The sequence below is a fragment of the Cydia pomonella genome, chromosome 11 (assembly GCF_033807575.1).
Source record: "Cydia pomonella isolate Wapato2018A chromosome 11, ilCydPomo1, whole genome shotgun sequence".
Taxonomy (NCBI): domain Eukaryota; kingdom Metazoa; phylum Arthropoda; class Insecta; order Lepidoptera; family Tortricidae; genus Cydia; species Cydia pomonella.
In genome coordinates, this window is record NC_084713.1 from 10321822 (window position 1) to 10345359 (window position 23538).

At 36.6% G+C, this 23538-nt stretch overlaps 1 protein-coding gene across 4 annotated transcripts in view; it reads right to left on the reverse strand.

The window, feature by feature from the left end:
• The window catches only part of LOC133522801 (lysine-specific demethylase 3A-like), a 269204-nt gene that overhangs the window by 111496 nt on the left and 134170 nt on the right, over positions 1-23538 (reverse strand). For all 4 annotated transcript variants that reach the window (XM_061858250.1, XM_061858248.1, XM_061858247.1 and 1 more), the window contains one exon: positions 19612-19723. In XM_061858250.1, coding sequence (XP_061714234.1) covers positions 19612-19723 — 112 coding nt within the window. The remainder of the gene's footprint in view (positions 1-19611; positions 19724-23538) is intronic.

Here is a 23538-nt window from a genome sequence, read left to right on the forward strand (position 1 = left end):
TAGCATGGTTACATAACAGAGTTTCCAGCGGTCCCCGCACTAAGCTAGGCCTGTACCGCGAGAGACCAAGTATGCATTTATATGTCATGTGTGACAGTTGGAATATAGAGAAGGAATATAACCCAAACATACATTAGGAGTGATTGGACATTTGCCAAATCGTCGTACTGTAAAAGTTGCCTGTAATCAGATCTTTGTTGTTTGCTTATCCTTTCACAAATTCAAGTCAAAATTGCTGTAAGTAGTTAGATTATTTTAAAATCTCGCAATTGGCTTCCAAGTGACCATGCCTTTTGCATTTGGTACCCTTAACAATTTCTTTGACCATAATAATCCTAGTATAGTTCTACTGTAATGTTGTTATATAATTTGTGCTCAAATAAGCATTACAGTAGCCATGTAATCGTCTAAAATGCTACTATAGAACTAGCTTAAAATACAAATCGTTATAAAAATGCTGTCAGCCATAATACGGCGGCAGTGTTTCAGGTTTAAGTTTCCAGCGACTTATAAACATAATATTGTAATAAATTTATGAATTAAATTATATTAAAAGAGGTACTGCAAGTGGCCGGATCGATGGGGCGTTCGAATCAGCGTAAGACAGTTAGTTTGTTTTTTTAAACTTGGCGGATTTTTACTTTTACAGACCTTTTGGTGTGTAAAACTGTCGACTCATAAAGAGTGTGCAGGAGCAAAAACACCCTCAGCACGCACTAAACCACTCGTTTCGATACAGTTAGTAAATATTCTCCGCATATTTTCTAGATAGAAAGTACGCAGAGTAGCTGAATCTTCGGGTAACATAAACCGCGTCCTATCGAATCTATCAAATAAACAAAAATCAAACTTGGGACTTAACTATTCTATGAAAGACAAACGCTGGCGTGATCTATCTCGTTGCCACCGGCATCTAGCGAACGGTATTTGCATACTAATGTCTAATACATGCTATGAAATTGCGAAAGACTAACGCTTGAAGCGCGATCTAACTCGACGCTAGCGCCATCTAGCTTGCAATTGGGTAAACTTTCCATATTGGAAGTGGTGTTAAGTTATAGTACATATTTATATATCTGTTCGATCGATAATTTTCGATCTATGTATAAATAACAAGCATCTATTTATTTATTTTTTAACTAGATTAGGTATAATGGTAACTAAATGAGCTCTTGACTGTATGCGGTATTCATTTTCAATGTTAGTTGTTATTTTATTTATTTTTTGTTTTTGAAAACTCACAGCTAAAGTAACAAAATAAGTTTCAAAATAAAAACAGTAAGCCAATTTCACATGTAAAAACTGCGTAAAGTATATGACGTGCGAAATTGCAAAATTAATAATAACTATTATGCTTACAATTATGTTGCTTTACAGTGAGACTGAGTTTTTAAACAATGAACGAGAAGAACAAAAGAGAAAGAAATAAGATGAAATTGTGTTAACAGTATCACAGAACAGATCGATGTGATCATGCTATTTACAAAGCTGATTAAAGGACTTAGCAGCTCAGAAAAAAAATGAGTTTTTCCTATAATTAGTATGAAGGAAGGGAATATGGAACGTTCTTTTGGTGCGAGAGGATAGACGTGAGGGGACTGATTACCATAAGTTCGCTAGCAGGTCAGGACAGCCTACATGGTCCTGAGCGATTTTCATAATATAAATTACATCAGATATATTCAGCCGGATTTAAAGAGGTAGCAGGAGGAGTTTGGCACAATGCTGTAACTTTATTTTGGAATTTTGAATTTATATTTCAGTAAACAAATATACTTTTTTTTATTCTTTCTACTTTTGAAATATAGGTGTCATAACAAGTGTTCCAAACCTGAGAGGCGTATTCCAGATGGCTCCTTACCAGTAGCGGCGCGTGAAAATTCTGGCTAGGCAACTCGGAACAAAAAAACACCTTAACATTATGTACTTTTTTTTCATGATAAAAGTGAGGCGTGCGCTAGGTGTGTCCTTGGGCGCGACCTTTTGCAGTTAGTGTATAACCACCTTTGCCATACTATTATGCACACAACATACAAAATATCACTGGTTTAGTAACTTTATATATATATTTGTACACGTAAAATCGTAAGTAAAATCACATAAAAGCATTTAAAACTCTAATAATAACAACAAGCCTTGGTAACAACCGGGACGGGAGTCTTCACAAACACACAAATTCTAAAACCTATTACTACAAACCTACAAACAGTACTTTCTTTGAAGAAACGTTCTTTATCAAATTATTAAACTTGAGATTACATAAGATTCTTGGATTTTTCTATTAAAAGTCATCATTTTTTAAAGGTTTTTACAAAAATTGTTATCAATGATAGCAAAATACTGTACAATTTTACCCATTTATTCAATTCAATGTTTTTGTATGGCAATATTAAGCATTCGCGCGGCAAACGCCACTCGATTCAAAATTGTGAACCATTACACTCCGATATAAATCTTACCTGTTTGTATTTAAGGTTTAAATTCAAATGAAGCAGTATGTTAATAATAACTGACGTTATCGCGGCCGTGTACAGAGGGCCTACCGCGTACCCCGAAGTTCGCAAATTGCGAGCATCCTTCTCTTTCACCCTAATTACGCCATTGGAGTAAAAGAGAAAGTAGCCCGCAATTTGCGTACTACGGTGTTCGCGGTAGGCCCCTCAGTGCTCGCGGACTTTATGAATATGTGCGTGCATTTTTCCAATATAAACCTTATGCTATTACGTTTAAGGTTTTTATTCAAATGAATAACCCGATACAAGACCGAGTTGCTTTGAAGCTCATTCGCGTGGACTCTCTATAGCAAACTTTATGAGCGTGTGCATGAGTTTTCGTATCTGTGTAGTGGCGCATGAATGAATAGTCAAGCTTAGCTTCACTTCGCGCGCCTGCTATGATTAGTGCTTTAGTAAATCGTTATCAATTACAAGGTAATGTAATACGTAGTGTTTTCATTATGGATATATTTTTAATTTTAATGATGATATATAAGTTTGGTTTACGTAGCAATAAATTTTAGGCAAGCCGGTGGGAATCGAGTTGTATGGACCCGCCGCCCCTGCTCCTTACAAATGCGCAATAGACAATTTTAATTGATTTTAGTCTTTTAAGGTTCTTACACGATCTTATGATAAAACCAAGTGCCTTGAAAGCTTTGTTGACTATTGAATCAACGTGCCGATCAAAGATCAACTTGTTATCCATTACGACACCCAAGTCCCTTATTTCACTACACTTAGATATAACCTCATTTATAACAAATAGAATTAAAGACATTACGCTTACTAGTAAAAGAGATGGCAAAACATTTGAACACATTTATATCTAGTTTATTATTAGCACAATATCGATCTAGTCTAAGGAGATCTTCTTGAAGGTAAGTAGAGTCGAGAGTGTTATTAACTATCCGGTAGACTTTCATATCATCAACAAATAAAAGAATATTCGAGTGTTTAAAGCAATGGGAAGTATCGTGTAAATATTTGATGAATAATAATAGTCTAAGAGATCCTTGGGGCGCTCCTGAAGGGATTTCCACCCACGATAATGAAAATCCGTTCAGAACGACCGCTTGGGACCTGTTTACGACACAGGAGGAGAACCATCGAAAGAGGTCTCCTCTTATACTTACCTACTGATAAAAGTTTATGTAATAGCAGATCATGGTCGATGTAATCTGTGTACACAGCATCGACTGGATCTTCACCATCCAAGTTATGTGACGCGTAATCGTTAAATCATTATAATGTGGAAGATACAGATCATATAGAATAAATGCAAAAGTTCCCTATTGTTAATAACCAAAAACATAAAAATGAAACTAGTTATTCCTTACTAATTCGAATCTGAATCATTCACACTATCATTTATGTATACATATACAACTGAAACTAGTTTTTTGGAGAAATCGCGAAACGTCTGGTTGACGTAACTGGTGACCGAAGAGCTGGCGGCTTCCTCGCACAACGTATCAGTATTGCGATACAACGAGGAAATGCCGCCAGCATCCTTGGTACAATGCCTCAAGGGCCTATTTTAGATATAAGCTAGTTATAGTAATCATCTGTATATATCCATTATGTATATTGTTATTGTCAATAAAGATCCACTGAAACTAGGTCACGTGTTTTGTGGAATTAAAAGTTTATTTTATTTTAAAACATTTATGTATAGGTAATTAGTCTTGATTAATACTGAAAAGATATTTAATACTGGTATTTAACATTGCACTACTGCGATATAATTTTTAAACTGGAACTTTGTCCACTGACAAAAATAATAGCTACTAAAAACTATAGAACTATAAATATGAATAAAATTATTTCAACAACTAACTGCATTAGGAGGCGGTTATCACTTATCATGAAAAGTAAAATTACTGAAATAGTTCTAGGTAAATACAACGCTGGTTCCGTTGCGCAAAAAAAACTATGCGCGAATGCTAACTATATATTTCTATGCACCCTCATAAGGCTAGGCCATAGGCTAGTCTAGTAAGTATTTAAGTCGTCGATAGGATTTCAACATATTCAGTGAAGACGAACTGCCTACTTGTTAACATTTACAACTTATAATAAAACCAAACTTCTGGTGATGGGTAGGACATCAATTTAAAATGAGTTTGTAGAAGTACCTCATTCTCAAATGATGAGAAGTATTAGTATATTTTCTGCACCAACTGTTCCATTAACTCCAATGGCAACAATAAATATTTTATTTATGTATATATTCATGTATTCCTAACTTACCTTCTAAATATTTAATTGGAGTGCAATTGTTGAGGTTAAGAACAGTAATTTAACAACAGAAGACAGATAAATTGAAGAATTAAACTAAGGACTGAAAGTACCTACATTAGGATGTAACTACATACTCACATATACAGCAACTTAATTTGATGCTTTTATGAAACTTGTTCTAATTTAGCTGTTCGTTATTTTTATTGTTAAATTGTTCAGTATCAATGCAAGCTACTCGATATTATTTTAAGGTTAATAGTCATATTGCAATAATTAAAAATAATAATTTTGGTCACTTAAATTAAACGATTACTGAGCAAGCTTCGAAAATACCCAGTCAGTACAGGGACTTGGTTGACATTCTAATTGCTTAACAAGTAACCATTTGACTGTCCAGTCTAAGCACCAGTTGCACCAGCCACAGTTGATGGACTGGCTAACATCACTCAGTAGTAATATAATATAAGTATAAGTGACCTATGAAAGCCATACAATAAAATTTGAGTATGGGAAGCCATACAATAAATTTTGCGAACACTTTAACAGTGACAGACGGTTTGGTGCAACCAACCTTCTTGAGGTCAGGTTATACTGGTTTGTGCGTTAGTGCAATAATAGTAATAGCTAACAAAATTGTACATAGATCTTTAATCAGAATATTATTTTGAAGCAAATATAACTACTACAAGAAATAAATAGTTAGCTATTTAAATAGACATCTCCATAGTTTGTAAATTGCTTGTCACAATCAGACTACTGAGCACTTACCTAGTTCCATTGCACGGGACTAAAACCCTTAGGTATACTTCTCAGTTCTCATCACTATTTTCCATTAGTCAAACCTATTTGAAACATTTTATTTTTAAACTTTTCAAGTGTAGCAGTCAATTTTGTCCTTAGTTCATCCCGTGTGAACTTTACACAATTACTCACCAGCCAGCACAATGACTGTGTTACTTGTATAGGCCAATTGTCCATCACAATGATATCTGTGAACATAATGTAAGAACACACACACACAACACAAAAATAATTATTTGATAACAGTAAATCACCATACTTAATATACTGTATTACAATAGTGCATGAATAAAACCCTTATACCTACATCTCAACCTACTTTCTGCTTGTAAAACTCATTTGAACAGGTAGTGGTCAGTTTTGTCTTTATTCCTCTTCTGGAACCAACCAGCCATTTTCATTTTGCTTGTATAGTTACACAGGTGATTATTCCATCCTAAATTATATTGTACTTTCAGGGGGGTACACTAATCCCTTAATACCAGTCATTTAAATAAATGACAATATAATAAAATCACTTCTTTTGTCACTAAGAAATACCGGATAATGAATTAATTAAAACTCAAATGGGATCATGACAAAATTACTGTTCAATATTCAATCTAGTCTAGGGTGAAGGCTTCAGTGGGTACACCAGCAAAATCACTATGCCACAGTAGGTATCAAACACTTTGCTTTAAACTTAAGGGCAGTTCATCATGCATTTCTTACCATTAAGAAAATTCCTTAAATATAATTTGAAATACACACCAATACTTTCCAATTGATAGGCCTGAAGCTGAATAACCTTATATGACCCCGGTGGAACTTCAGGAATATTACACTTATATAACCTTAATGGTAACTAAAAAATTAACTCAATATATATCATTACTTGTTTTTACTCAATATAATCATGATTTGATATTGAATTCAGCATTTCAACAAGATGCCAAGTACATTTATTGTACAGCACAAATAAGAATATCAAATTTGAAACTGCCAAGCCTGGTTTCCTGACTTGACATGTCGTGTTATACAATTTTGATTATTTATATACTTTCTCAACTGCACAAACTAAACCATGCGCAATCTCATAAATAATCCTATTACGCTTCGCACATTTTAAGTGAACATTCACTACATATTCAAATTAATTCTCAGTCCTAAATATAATAAATATCTCATAGTATTTATTACCTGTTTTGCTATCATAAACAAACCACTCTCCTGTATTGTAGACCAACATCATGAGTTGTGATCGAATTTGTTTGCCTCGCCTCGTTCACGTAGCTTACCGGCAGGTCAATGACCGGTAGGTGATAATATTGTACTTCTCCGAATTCATATACGATTTATAACAATTCATACGTTTGTTAAATAGGTTTTGAACAACACATTGAAACACTTCGCGACCCAAAACTTAGTGCATTTTCCCAAAGTAGGTACGTGCCCATTATAAGCGTAATAATGCTACTTCCAACATTACGATTTCGTACGAGAATAAACTTATTTAACTGAAATACTTTGTGAGCATGAATGTTTATAAGATCTCACTTCTGAAATGAAAGATATAAAACGCACTAGGTCTTGAGTAATTGATTTATTTGTGAATTAAGTACATGATAATATTAAGTCCGACGACCGACGCTCACGTTGGCGCGGGATGCTCTCTTGACAGCCGCGCCCATGACAGCTGGGCTGTCAGTTAGGGCACGTTTACAAACCCGGACAATATAAATATTAACAACTAATATCAAAATAGAAATAGTTTGATGACAGACGGTGTTTTCCATATAATAATGATATAAATTATCTTACATTTCTAACACATGTATGATCGTTGCTGTCAAGATGAAGCCGGTTCATTGTCGATGATATCATTCTCCTTGGTGAATTTGGTGTTTGTTTCGTTGATGATTAGTCCTCGTTGAGTCCTTTAAACTGCGCGCTTTACAATACAATTGTTTTAATTTTAATAAATTCTGTCAGCGTGTCGCATCTTTGTCATCATGCCTCACGTGCTCTTATCTTCGCATCCAGTCTTTAATATCTATTAGTCTCCGACTTTATGAAGGTGCCGCGCTCACGTTTCGCGGCGTCGATTTCCCCCGACTATTGTTCGTAATCTTACGGCTAATGCGCGGTGCACTGACAGCGCATGAGCACACGCCCGTAAACAAACGGATAGCGTGCTAATCAGAATATAATTAGGTACGCTATTTCGACGTTTATTGTTCCAGTTAGAAACTTGAATGGATTGCCCGTTAATACTAGATTCTATGATTACTCGACAAGTTACCACAGTATAATCTAGTAAATAGTGCTGTTTACTGCTGTTGTTGAAGAACTTTTAATTTGTAACATGAAATTAGTTTATTTTATAGCATAAAATGAGGTTTATCAACTTTAGCCTGTTAATTAAGACTCAGACTAAATTCTAATCAAATAATTTTCTATGTGACATAGATACTCTAAGCTAAAACACTTGTGCCTCATTATAAATTTGTTTAGATAGCTGTTGGTCGGGGGCTCGGGGGTTGACATTAGGACAGTTTGATTAAACATTGCAATATTTTATGAAAAACGGCACTATATTAACTTAACTGATATTAAAAACAAAACTAACAATTCAATACAACCGAAAAGACATTTGGAATGTATCATAATTTCTTCAATAAAGAGGAAGTAATAAGCAATAACGGTGAGGGCAGAGGGGGATAGGCCGCCGACCCGAGGGCCTAATGACATCCCTAACATGGTAGGTGAGGTGCGTCACATCACATGTATGTCCTTTAATACGTTTACTGAAAGAAATACACGAGGCTTTTCTGACACGTGTAGTGTCACAAGAATCTGAATATTGTAAGGTCAACTGTAAGCGGTTAAAAGTATTCCTACATGGCAGAGTTCATTGTACATTTGATATTAAAAAGAAGTTGTATATGTACAATTGTACAGTCAGCATCAGTAGTAGCGGATGAAGCAACGCTCCAAAAGTATCTGACATCCTGGAATTACATATATACCAAATATATATGTATCTTCATTTCGCGTTCTAAAGTATCTGGTCCAGTCTAATTGTTGTACATACAGGAATTTATATATTTTTGTTAAGCTATTAAAGAATGGTGAATACGTTTGATGCGTAGTCTGATCTGTTACTTTTGATGCTGACTGTACACCACGGCTGTGTGTTTTAAGCCTTTTTTAATGTTTAAGAAAAGCAGTTATCAACTCCAAACTAGATGTTTGTGTTATAGATGCCGTTGTAAGGTTTATAGATTTGCGAAATGTCTACTGATTTTACAAGTAGAGAGGAACGACGTATTATAAATTAAAAACGCCATAAAATTTACGACAGCCCCTATAAATCTTCCATAACGGTCGATTCGCCGTGAAAGGGCAATGGACCTATTGACGGCTCCCGCATTTTTACACTGTCGCGCTCCCTTTCAAGCTAGGAGCATTCAAACGAATTGGTTCCATTGGTGAAATAAAACGAGAGCGGATCGTGTACGAAAAACAGATATTAAGCCTGTAGGCAAATAGAACAGGAACAACTACAATTGGAGGACATCTCAGAAAGAGCAAATGCCTTTACGCGAATAATTTATGTTGGTTGTTCATGTTTACTTTTGCAGAGCTCTTGTAAGTTGTAATTGGAAGTTGGAACCCACTTAATTACACAGCACAATCAACTGTGACAAAATTTAGGAAGTCAGTAAGTAAGTAAATATTCTTTATGGCATCAACAATTATACATTTTACATACATGTAAAACTACAAATAAATTTAAAAGGAAAATAGAACCAGGTAACAACAGGCGGTCTTATCGCTAAAAAGCGATCTCTTCCAGACAACCTTTAGGTAGCAGGACATTTAGAACTCATACAAAAGTCAACAGGTAGTGCAAGGAGCTAATTAAACTGGAGACTATTCAACATAAACACACATACCTATACTACATACTACTTATATAAGGTATTCAAGTGTTATAAAGATTGTCGCTTTTGATAGAAAATCCAATGTATGCGAATGATAGAGGACTTTAATAGCTTCATACCGAATTGACCATGTTTAGGTAATGCAAATTGTAATTTAAGACATAATCTGTTTTATGATGCATACTGAATTTTGAATTACAATATGAGTACCATAACGAAACAACATCAATCAAACGATACAAAACAATGGCAATAACATTTTCTAATTAAGTTACTTGTGATTCACGTGTCAGTGACCTTCACGTGGTGGCGGATGCCAGCACTCCATCACCGTTCCGTTTCACAGCCTTTTGTACTACATAAACAAAGATGGCTGACTCATTCTTGCTACGTTATTTAATTTATCGCGTTGGAAAATGTTTGACGAGGAATAAAAATTATATAGCGGCATAAAAAAAAAATCTTTAAAGTAATACCAGTTTATCATCATTTAATAGAAGGCAACTCATATTCCTGTTTTGTGCAACTGGTGCTGCATGGTTGGGTTGGAATTTCATTATAATTCGGTTTAGCTACACGCACATATTTGGCATACGCATTTGCATCAATCAACACGAAAGAGGCAAGTTGCATCATATTGACATTAGATTACCGTGTCTAAACAATCTACGATCGGAGATTATTAAATTTGTCAGTTGCTTTTGATGATCGATGAAAGCGCTTTCCGGAGACAGTAATGCATTTCACGTATAAAGGACCACCCCGGAACGTGCCTGACGTGTCGCCACCCATCCACCCCTTCCCCCCGTCGCGTGCCACCACCAACATGCAAATTTAATACTGTTATTTTTATTCCAACTTTACAAGGGCAGTGGGGGAGGTAAAGTATGATAAAGGGGCATAATGTGTCTTAATGGGCACCCCATTTCCTTAACACGTAGCGCATTCATAATAATGGCTTCTTAATGTTTTATGAAACGTCAAACTTCAGCATAAATACTGGCACAATTATATGCTGATTGAGAATCGTGAGGGAACTAATAAAGTTACTACAAGGGCGTAGCGAAAGTAAGTTTTAGCATGAGTTGCCGAAGTTAATGATCTTCTTGCCGTATATTATATCCTTAATTAAGCTGAAGTAATAAGGCTAATGTACCGCCGTACCTAACGAAGCATGAAATCTCTTATTGATTATGCCAGGAAGCACGGTTATCGCACCTGATCGCTGTAGCGGTGGGGGTAGAGGCATTCCGCTTGCACGTCGTTTCATCGGTGCGTTTAACGAACATGCAAAGTTATGCAAACTGCACCGCGGCGGCATGCACGCAAAATTTGTGACGCGAGCACTGCCAGCATGCAGATTACTTCGTTACTGTACATCAAGATACCGAACACATAAATCTTGCATACATAACGGAGATATTTGGGAGCGTATTTACGAGCGCAAACTGAAATAAAGTATACCTACCTACATTTGAGAGCCGAAAGTACCTACTCTCGTAAACTTGATTGTATCTGTAAATTCGATGGTGAAAATCGTGCGAGCTCGTGTAAGGAGGACTTATTACTTGTTAGTTAAGGTTATTAAGTAAAGAATGCTGTATCACTATAATTTCCATCATGTTAAAAAATATATATTTATACTTTAAGGTGAGATACATTCATAATCCCTTATTGCATTGGCTAAAATACTCGTATGTTAATTAACCAAAGCGGTGCGTTAACACTACATTTTATTTAATAATATTTTATTCATAGTCAAATAATAAGGTAATCCCCAAAAATGTAACCGCACAAGCATCGTCATAACCTTATTATACATTAATACTAAACCTACACTTCATTTTACTAAATTTTATTAGTTTTACAATAAATAATACATTTTATTCATTTCATATTAGTGTCGTTAAAGTAGAATGGTTGAAGATTACCTACGTCATTATGTTTGATACCTACGCTACCTTTCATCGTCATACTCGTAACATATTCACATAAAATGATTCCCAAGAAGACCCTTCCATTATTTTTAAACCTATAAAAAAACTTATCGGAATTCAAAGCCGCCACACACCACGTTGTTTGTTTCAAGTCCACAAACCGGACACGAGAGAAAACAAAACATTATTCAAACACTACAAAGCAACGTTTTAAGTTTCGTGTAGGTATTCCAATTAACAAAATTCATCAACCGACAATCCGTTCAGTCTAGCTCACAAATAGCCCAATCCCCTGTCGTCGCGATGCGACAAACCGAAAGCAATTAAAATCGAAATTAAATTGCACAGCAACTCGGGAAGTATTGAATATCCGAATAGCGACACAAAGGAGCTGCGACACGTGTCCGCTAAACTGCGTCATTTGTTTACCGGCTGGGGGCAGAATAAGTATGTAGGTATACATGTACATGTGCGAAATGTGACCTATTTGAACGTGACCTATTTATTAAGAATAAAGAAACTACTTATTTGAATTTTGGTCAGGACTCGATACTTAATCTTACGGTCGCTCGGTTCTTACGTTTATTAATCCTACATTTAGATTTAAAGCTGGCAATAAGACAATTTTTGTGGTTCGCACTCATTTTCAAGTTGGGATGAGGGCTACAGATGTTTGAAAAGCTTTATTACAATAATTAATTCAATACTTTGCATATACATTTTCACATAACCCCTTACTGAACAGTTAAATTTTATTTTTATTAACAAGGTCACTACATTGAACAATATAATTTCGGCAAAACTCTCAGGAAACCCGTTAAACTAGTTTGGTCACGTGGCGAAATTTATTGTTGGAGGTCAAAGTAAAATAACTATTTAACACAGTAATTAATAACGGTGTGTACATATAAAGCTAAATTGTTGAACGTTAAAACAATTAATCCAGTTTATTAAACGTTGTGATAAACCTTAATTTCTTAGGTTTGACTTGGTTCTGATATTTGTTGATTGTTCTCGTTTATTATTGTAGTATTTCAGGAAGCTAAACGTGACTAGTTTACCAACCTAAACTACAGACAACATTGAAAAGTTTAACGAAAAACAATAGCCCGAGCTTCGTGAAATGGGTCAGAGATGTTTATTTATCCTACAGTCATGTTGAATAGTTTATCAAAAACGTAATTAATTATTTACATACAGTGGGCGGCCGATCGTAAATTCAGGCAGATCGTCATGTTCCTGTGTAACGTTTTGCCTGTGGGTCACATTAAACTAATAATATTTATAGGTAGGATGGGTTCGTTAGGTTGCTTCAGATGCCCGAATTGCAAACTGTCCAGAAATAGGAGCCCCGTCGACCGAGGGAACGAGACAAAGATTTTCATGTTTCACGATATGGCTAGGAATTTCCCGATCTGCCTAATCTTACGATAGGCCGCCGATATATCTTTCTACTTATCTGACTGAAGTAACAAATAAGTATTATAACAAGGTGTCATACAGGGTGATCCGCTGTCTCCTAAACTATTCACAAGCACCCTCGAAGAAGTTTTCAAGAGCCTGGCGGTTTCCTGGGAGGCTAAGGGAATAGTCGTCGGTGATAGGAAGCTATCAAATCTTCGTTTCACCGACGACATCGTTTTCTTTGCCCCTCCTACAGCAGAACTAAAGCAAATGCTCCAAGATCTGAGCAACGCAAGCCTTCAGGTTGGACTTCAAATGAATCGCGCGAAGACTCAAGTTATCACCAACAGTAGGAATCGTCGTAGTATCGAGGTGGACGGGCAGATCATACACTATGTTGACGAGTACATTTACTTGGGTCAGCTAGTCTCTTTCAGTAACATGCAAGACAGGGAAATTGAGCGGCGTGTTCAAAATGCCTGGAAGAGCTACTGGTCGATGAAAGAGCTAATGAAGGTAACCTTCCAATGTCACTGAAGCGCAAACTCGTTGAAATGTGTATTCTGCCTGTCCTAACCTACTGGGCCCAATCTTGGTCACTCACAGCGATTCAGAAGTCCAAACTAAAGGTTTGCCAACGTGCTATGGAGCGCAGCATTCTAAACTGATCGCATAAGAAACACCACGCTGCGCTCTAAAACCCGCATTGCTGACGTAGGCGAGAAAACCGCTAGGCTAAATGGGACTGGGCCGGTCACGTCTACCGCATGCATCCGGAGAGGTGGGCTAACATAACCACCAAGTGGATGCCGGTAGAGGGACGTGGACGGGGCAGGCCCAGACGGAGATGGCGGGATGACCTGGACAGCTTCCTCAACAACTGGCCGGAGGAAACACCAAATCGGGAGTCATGGAATTTAAGGGGAGAGGCCTTTGCCCAGCAGTGGGACACTCAAACTGGCTAATTAAAAAAAAAGTATCTACATACATACAGCCTTAAATACTAGAACTCGCAGAACATGTTCAATTACGTAAAACGGTATTGTTTACCAACCAACCTTGGAAACTTGGCTAGTTTCACATTCAAAAGTTGGTCCTGTCCCTCCCACGGCAGGGTAGGTCGCGAAATGTTCACAAAAGTGAGCAAACTTTCCACAACAATGTGAACAAAGTTGGAACGATCCAAGCTATATTTGTTGCAATTCCGCGCTTTGTTCTCAACTCTGCAGCCAATACAAAGTTTGCTAGCTTCTGAATATGTATATTATCAATAGTTTGAGCTTCACGGCTCGCTTGATAATATTCATATTAAGTATCCATAAATATACCTACTCAATAAAAATACAAAACATTCTAACTGGGAATAGCAGTTTTAGCGCTGTAGTATCCCTGAGCATGAAACCGCACAGAGTCGTTTCAGAAAATTATGCAAACAGTTCACTGCTTACTGTACGAGGATGGGAAATTCCGGCTCTTTATTATGTAAATACAGTGGCCCCACGGCGACAGACTTTATTAATATTTGAATTATTCAGCAACTAATCAACGGCAACAAAATTCAGCAGGTTTACAAATACAATAGAGACATTTACAGGATCCCGAACTGGGAATTATAGCAGGCAATACACGAACAGCATAACATTCAACGATGACGCAAACGCGAACAAGAAATAAGATGAGAAATCTTGATACATAGAACTATATGTGTATTACGCTATTTACGACTTTTCGTCGCCTATCAGTGCCCAACTAACATGACAGCGTCAAAATAGCCTACATATCACTGTTATAATGCTCTCATTTGAGAATTAAGAGTGTTAAGAATACCTGTAGTAGGTTGGTAGAGGACTCTATACCACCCTTATAACCACGAATCAGGCCCCACTTTTTACAGGTAAAGGTGTCAGGAAGCCTATACAACAGTGTTACTTAAGGGTCAGAAGTACTTAGAAGGGAGTTAATTCACCCTCAGCTATTACTTTAGCCGATTCTACGTTCTCATAGAATCATTAGCTAACACAATAGGTGTGAGACAACCCTCAGTTAAGAATTTTAAACTTGTTAAACCTATAAGAGAGAGTGGGTTAACGATTTAACGCGTACTAGATATCTAAAACATTCTCAATTAAATATGTGACCGCTTTTTGAGAACTCTTTTTGTACTGTTTTTATGTATTAGCTTCAAAGAAATCCAAAACGATCAAACTTATAAAATAAATGATACAAAGAAAATAAAACTTATCACAGCAACATTTAATGGCGATCTGCTCGCAAGTTTTTATTAGGAAGAAGAAGTTTTATCGTGTGAAAAGTGAAAAAGTGCTGCGCCTGCGATTTTACGGTAAGTGTATACCATGTTTTCCATCTTAATTTTAACGCGCTCCGGATTAATTAAAGATTTAAAGTAAAACTTATGCTTAATAAAATAGACGCCTTAAAGTTTTATCAGCAACTTGTTCTTTTTGTCGGCCATTGGCAAGTAAAGTTACGTGGCATCGATAGAATGATAAAATAAAAATTATTAATGGAGTATTTTGTACATAAATATTGATCAAACAAGTACATTTTTAGGTTACTTTACTAAAACAATGGCGAACTTGCTATTACAGCTTTAGCTCTCCCTTAACGCATCATTTACACTTTTTGAGATACAGCATCTTTAGTCGAGAGTATTGTGCAGTCTTTAGTATACATAAGAGTGTAATAATAGACTCAAACAAAGCGTTTAACTATATAGAAGACAATACAACCGGCTAAGCATTTTTAAACCTGATAGAATTAGGGTTCTTTGACAAAGTAATCAAAACCTGATAGTAAAAAAATAATCACTATAATATAATAAATAATCACTATATATTTTTCTTTAGGTTTGTTATAATATTATAAAATATGCTTTTAATAACTTATTCGCGTAATTTATATTAAAATTGACATATATCCCTTTGGATTCCTTGAGTTCTTATACTGTGTTAATTCACATCATTACCTTTAGAATGTCATTAAAATGCACTTACTTAACACAATGTGCATTCGTAAAATCAACGTTACAGCTTAAACCTGCAAAAATGAGATGATCCAAACTTTTGGCATCTTCTTTAATTTTCGTATTACTACACTCTTGACAAACTCTGTTCATTACACCATTGCCTGTAGAAAGCCTTCAAAAAGGTACTCGGCTAACACAATTAGCATAAGCAAAACTTACGTTAAAGCTTGAAACTTCATAAGAGAGTTATGCAACGCTTTTAGTATCTGGTGTTACGACACACTTGACTAACTCTTTTATGCAACCCATGCCTGCAGCTTAAAGTTATCACAACACCTAAAGATATATAAGATACTTCACAGTAACCATTAAGTAACAATAAACATCAGTAAGTGTCAGCGGGCGCTGTTGTAAAGATTTAAGTGTTACAAACAGGTTAAAGCTATAAAGCTTGACTCCAGTAGCTGTAATTAACACTATTATTACTCTCAATTCTGCATAACATCATCCATTGTAGCTCTAGAACCACTGTTGGAGTGGAATTTATTTCTTAACTCCTCTATAACGTTCCAAGCTATAACTGAGATTATTATAACGCCGTTCAAAAGATTAAAGTTTTAAAGAAGCCTGTAACTGACGGTATAATGTTTGTTGGGTGTGAATGCAACTCAACCGGCAGACGATGTTAAAGAGCTTCTCCCAGAAATTAACGTTCTCAACTTTGTATGAATCGTGTAAGTGAAATACCTATATGTAAAAATCTTTTTGGCCCTCAGCCGGCAGCGTTCTCGGCTGTCACACACAGCTCCGGAAACCTTCTGGCAGCTTGTATCGCCAACATTATGCCAGGCAAAGGACAACTTTCTAGTTATCTACGTGGTTTGACACAAAGAGAACGCTATTTCCTATGTTGTTGCGCACGTTTCTAGTTTTTAAATCGACTATTGAAATAAAACTTGTACTTACATAGCGAGTTTTCTTAATGTCTGTTTTTCCCAGTGGAACGGCCCATAATGTAAGTCGTCAGCAAGTAAACCATATTAGAACAAAAAAGTCATAAATCAATATCGTCCACATAAGGTACAGTTATCCTGAAACTGTAATGGGCTTACGGATCTTGACTTGCTTCATAAACTAGCAGCAGTGTATTACGACTTTTACGCAAACTAATTTGCACTGCATATTAGCATAAAACTTTGTATTCTGATGTAGCTAAACGCAAATTATAGTTATTATAGGTACGCTGCCCTTATGAGGCCACACATCCATCTCTATAATATAAGAAACCTATATCGCACTGCGGCTGTAAAGATAAACCAGTTCTTGTAAAATAAGGGTCATATGTTTAAGTAACCCGTTCACTAGCGCCGAGATGGCACCGCGCCAATTCCTGACGTGCCACTGTACATAGCCGCGTATAACAAATAGAGCTACAATATTATACTGGAAAAGTACAACGCCATTATAAAATATTTCGCTAGAGAACCTAGAATGCTTTGAGAGTTTTTTACGAGTACTAGCTTTAATTCCCTTGCATCTCGCTTCTTGCAACTTGTAAGGATGCTTGTAATTCTGCTAAGACTTCGTGAACTACGTTAATTGTCTCGCTGGAAGACGGCGTTTTGTGCATGCTGCGGTAAATTAGTTTGTAAGGCGACGCTCTTTCAAGCTGCTCAGCTTAGTAAGCATTGATCATCCTGCAAATATTTCCTTACGGAGACGCTTTCGCTTACGATAAGCTCAATAAAATTATGGTCATAGAAACGACTAAAACAATGAAACGACTTATTTGAATTACTGATAGACTCTGTTTCATACAGCAGGGTTTGTAAGCGTTTATTCATTTATTTTCACGTATTAATGTGTACTAAAATACAACAAAAGAAGCCGAACAAGTAATTTCATCGAAAACCTTATGAATGCTGTATTCAATCTAGCAACGCAGACAGGTAGGATGAAGCCAGCCGGCTGAATGCCCCGAATCCCATCCTATTAAGAGCCGAGTTGGATCGAGCCCGGGGGGACTCTAACTAGGTACCCGTTGCCGTAAAACGTACGAGCTTCACGTATCTACAAAGGAAACTAACGAAACTATTTATTAGAACTATTCGCACAGTTTCGAACGAGAAAATTAGCCAAATACAGTGATTGCGACCAATTGCGCGAGCTTTTATGAGTTATGACTGAAACTACTGCTTGTATTTTGAAATATGAAAAGGTTTCACTAAAAAATAAAGGTTAGGTACATGTTACACAGCCATTACCGTTACAAATACTTTCTCAAAAATACATTTTTGTTACTTGTAAGATTGCCGAGAAGTCGTACAGGACCGAGAAAAGGGGCGCTGTCTTGTGTCGAAGGCCAAGTTCATTTTAAGGTCGCTGAGCCAACGGAGGAAGTAAGTAAGTAAATATTCTTTATTGCACCAACAATTATACATTTTACATACATGTAAAACTACAAAATAATTTTAAAGGAAAATAGAACCAGGTAACAACAGGCGGTCTTATCGCTAAAAAGCGATCTCTAAGAGAAATATGAAGGGAAGTATGAAGGATTGCAGAAAAAGGGCGAATCAGTACGTGGTTTTCAGAGTAAAAGCTGGGTTATGCTTATGAGGTATCTATATCCTCAATTCCCCATAGACCGCGAGCCAGGAACAGATTTCCATGACCAGTCGCCTCCCAGGCGAAAACTCGTATAGTGGTTAACAGCTATGTATGATGAACCCTCGTAGACGTCAGCTGCCGCTCCGTTGGTGGGTTGCGGAATGGCAGCCACCGAAACAGATGATAGTTCAGATGCTATTGTTAATTTAAAAAAAAACGTCAGCCAGTTATATTGCGGTGGTAAGAACGTCGGCTGGTCGCATGAACATGTAAAAATAAGCGGTTCAGCTTTTTATGATAGCAATAACAAATCATGAAACTTTGCATGTAGCATTTCATCAGGTGAAACGCCTAAAACGCCATAAACAGATTACGCAATTTACACATTACGCATACTTTACGGACATAAAGTGGTAAGGCGCGTATTTTTTACATGTTCATTTTATGGCTGACGGTCTATCCACCGCGATACAACCGGCTGACGGTTTTTTTTATTTAACAGCATCTAAGCTATCATCTGACAAAGCTGGGAGGCGATGACTGGCGAAATATGCTCCTGGCCCGCGGTCTAGTTGGTAGACTTTATCTATAATACTCCACGCAAATGATTCCACGATTTCTAAATTAACTTAATACTCATAGATACGTGGAACATAAGCGCTAGGGTTGAGTAAATAAATAAATAAAATAAATAAATATTATAGAACATTATTACACAAATTGACTAAGTCCCACAGTAAGCTCAATAAGGCTTGTGTTGAGGGTACTTAGACAACGATATATATAATATATAAATATTTATAAATACTTAAATACATAGAAAACACCCATGACTCAGGAACAAATATCCATGCTCATCACACGAATAATGCCCTTACCAGGATTTGAACCCGGGACCATCACTACCATCAGCTTCGTAGGCGGGGTCACTACCCACTAGGCCAAACCGGTCGTCGAGTAAGATTGCCCCATACAATTTTTCATTCAGTATTTAATGACTCGGGACTTAAAAGACTCAGAAGTTTATAAAGCTCTGAGTCTCGTAAAAACGAGTCGAGTTTATCAATTTAGACTCAAAAGACTTGAGTTCCTACCAAAACTACTCGAAACAGTGTAATGGGCGTACAAAGTCAAAGTGGTACAAAGGCCTGGTATCTCCGCAATTGGTCGTTCGCTGCCACTTAAATCTACAACTAAGGGGAAATTACCTGATGGTTGTGGTGGAGGCTCCGCCGACGCGATCTGCCCGTTGCTGCGCACTGCTGCTTTCTTCCTACCACCCGTCGTAGCCGGGCTTTTCGCACTTTCGCGGTCTACCCTCTGAAACAGAAAACCTCTGTCAATACATAGGTAATAAAATTAAATTGATTAAGTTTGAAGTTCCCTACCGAAGTCGGTTTCCAATTTTAAAGACTTAATTAGTTTGAGTGAATGACTAATTACTCATTCGACGTCAATTAAGGGTAATGGCAGGTTAACAACAGGCTCAATAAAAGCAATGAATTGTGTCCTCTTTACGTGCAATCGCTTTGGCTTTGGTATAGAATTAGGTAATCACAAAATACACAAATAAGTCAAATAAGGACTACATCTAGTCACGATAGTCGTATCGCATCGTACGGTGTAGATATTGAATTAACTACACTTAACTATATCATGAAACTTGAACATGAGATCGAAACAGTTCTACAATGTCTGAAATATTTCTACAAAAGCTTGAAATTCCACAAACAGACCTACTTTGAGAAAGGTCGAAGAAATTAAAAGGAACATAGAGCCTTTACAACATCGTTTGTAGTAATGACATCACAGCACTTTTAAAATGGATTCATTGAGCCGTGAAGAAGCAATCCACTTATTTCGGCCGACGGCGATCCCGTAGAATTGTTGAGTCATGGAGTCATGGCGGCTCATGCTGAGTCACGGCCGAGTCGGCGAGAACCGCCCCACCGCCGAGTCAGCGCCGCACCTCGCCGCGCCGAGATGCGAGACGGCGGAACAGGCCGCTCGCCATGCACTAATGCTGATTGATATTCGATAACGACACACAGTTAATTTAATATACTCCGATAGATTTATTATCATTACCCACCTAAAGTCTCTCTAAAACAATATATCAAACTCTGTCTCCGAGACGCATTAAGAAATGTAAATTGGGCAAGAGTACCTAATTTAGGAACTCAATAAATTGTAGAATCAGAAGGCGACGGTGCGACTAATAAAAACGAATGGATGGGCAGATAAGAAAGACATTTCAAAAGAACGTTTAAATAAGTAAAGTGAAATTTAAAATTTAGATTCTCAAACAAAAGGAGTCATATTTGATGCAGACACTTAAAAGAATATTCAAAGAGGGGTGCCGTTCAATTTTAATACAAACTTTTAGCATAATTTCATTTAACTACTATTGAAACTCATAATAAAAATTATGTATAAAAACAAAACATATAAAGTTGTTAGTCATACTAATTTAATGACAGAATGCTCTATAATCATAAAAACATTCTTCATAACAATATTTAGGAATAATTTTACTTGTTATAACATACATTTCGTATAATAATTAAAATATAGTACTAAATTTTGACGAATGGTGACATAGTGTTCTATGATATAAATAAATATTATAAGACATTATTACACAAATTGACTAAGTCCCACAGTAAGCTCAATAAGGCTTGTGTTGAGGGTACTTAGACAACGATATATATAATATATAAATATTTATAAATACATAAATACATAGAAAACACCCATGACTCAGGAACAAATATCCATGCTCATCACACGAATACATGCCCTTACCAGGATTTGAACCCGGGACCATCAGCTTCGTAGGCAGGGTCACTACCCACTAGGCCAAACCGGTCGTCAAACTATACTTGGTGTCAATCAAACTATAAAATTATACAACAATCTACCTTTTCAACTTCAAAGCTGGTCGCCGTTAGGTACGACGACGAGCGAAGCGAGGAGGAGTGTTAGGTAGAACTGCGACCATATGGGCAGAACCATATGTCTCGGAAATTGTATTTTTGCTTGTTCATTTTCACTAGGCGTTTATATGAAGTTTATCTGAATCCCTTAGGAACCACAGAGGTTCCGACTCACACTGGCCGCTGCTTTGCGGTAAAATGATATATGTCGACAGACGTAAAGTACGGATGTAGGTCAGTTTGACGCTTAGAAAAATCGATTATGTTCCATGCAAATATAATGTTTAAGTTTTTTTTTATTAATTAGTAATTCAGTGTGGTTAAACTTTCAGCAAACTCAATCAAATAAATAAAGTTTATGAACGATTTGCCGTGGTTTGATTGTGAAACCACACCTTCAATATTATGCTGTTGGTTTTCATGAATAAAAAACGTTCTGAGTATAAAATAGTATACAGAGTGAACATTATACTGGTTGCCTGTTATGCAAATACATTACTATGCTACTAAACTATAATTACTTTCGAAATTATGCAATTCGTTTTTATTGTATTTGTTTTTATACCAAATCATAATTTCTGCATATCAAAATTATGCAATTCAAATTATGAAAAATGAAATTTCGCAAATTGTTATTATTAAAAACATTACACACCCTTCAAAGAGATGTAATATAGACGGTCGAAGTTGAAATAAAATTTAACGTTTACGCTTCCACGAGCTTTGTTACGGCGCCTTTAAATAATTTAAAAGTGGTTAAGTAATGAATTAAGCTAATCAAATATCTAACCGATAAAGATCAGCTGGTCGTGTGTTGTCATAACAACATTTTACTCGTAAAAGGCGTGACACTAACTCAGTTGTGGGTTGCGGGTATCAGCAGGAGGCAGCCGACACGCGGGAACTCGTGAAAAATGGGGCAGTTGGGGGAAGGGGGACCCCCATTCAATGGGGAAAGTGGGGAGATAGGACGCCGCCGGTTGCGACTGAATTGTTTATGTGCACAACGAACACCGTGCTTTGACAGCTTGCTGCGTCATTTAGTTAGTGTTAGCTCTAAAATTTTCATGATTTGTAATTATTTATCACGTGCCTGAGCAAAATTAATATCGAAGTTTAAAACAACATAAAAGGCCAATTAAAACAGTTATAAGAGAAAGCGGTCGGGTTGGGGTAATTATGCCAAAAATGTGCTATTGACTTTTATGTCGTTTGTTATTTAAGCATGGGTATGAGAGCAGTTCGGAAACTCTAAATTACGTCAATTAAGTTGCGAAACGAAACTGAAACAAACAACTGGAACTTCAGTATGAATAGAAAGTTTGAAGCGTTAATTAAAACTTTGTTCGTATCGCACGGAACGGCGAAAGCTATGACTCATTACATTTATTGATAGTCATTTTAACGTAGGTATTGTTTTTTGTGTTTGATTAATTAGTGCCTGATAAATCTATGTCAATCGCAGAAGCAGAACAATGGATGGATTATATTAATGGGACGTCTAGCTCTAGGTTTAGATTGTAACATTGATATTGTATTGTTACATTTCGCACTAAGAAAGTTGTGATTTGTGCTTGAGGCAGTTATTATAGCCCAATTGGCTAGTATTTATAAATAAAGGACATACTTATGTATTGACCTTGATCGGTGAAGCAACTATACGTGCAATAGCTTATTAGGTAGGTACCTTTGGCAATGGCAACATAAAAGTCACTTCAAAAATTAAATTGATACTAAAGTTCCTGCCTAAAGTACTCATTACGCATCTAGTTATCATGAAGGGTACATTTTCTCATACACTCAATTATTGGCCCTTATACAGGTTCACATATTGATACGTAATTTGGTAGAGTTAATGGAATAGGCAGTGGCAGTGACAGTAAACGCACGAGGGAACACGTGACCTACGCAACGCGCCGCGATGAGGGTCGCGACACCTATCATAGGTAAACTAGCAAAAACTTCACGCCGGATTACATTACATTATTCTATTATATTCTAACAGGTGGATCTTAAACGCAAACAATAGTTTGTTCTGTCGGTAATGTATCATCTTGGAACAACTAATCTAAGACACTGCATTAAAACAGGCTTGAACTCTTACTGTACTTACTGGAGGTACCTACTTAATGCTTTATAGTATTGACATTTGACTTTGAATTGGTTTTATATTTGTTTTCTTTTACATTTGACAATTAT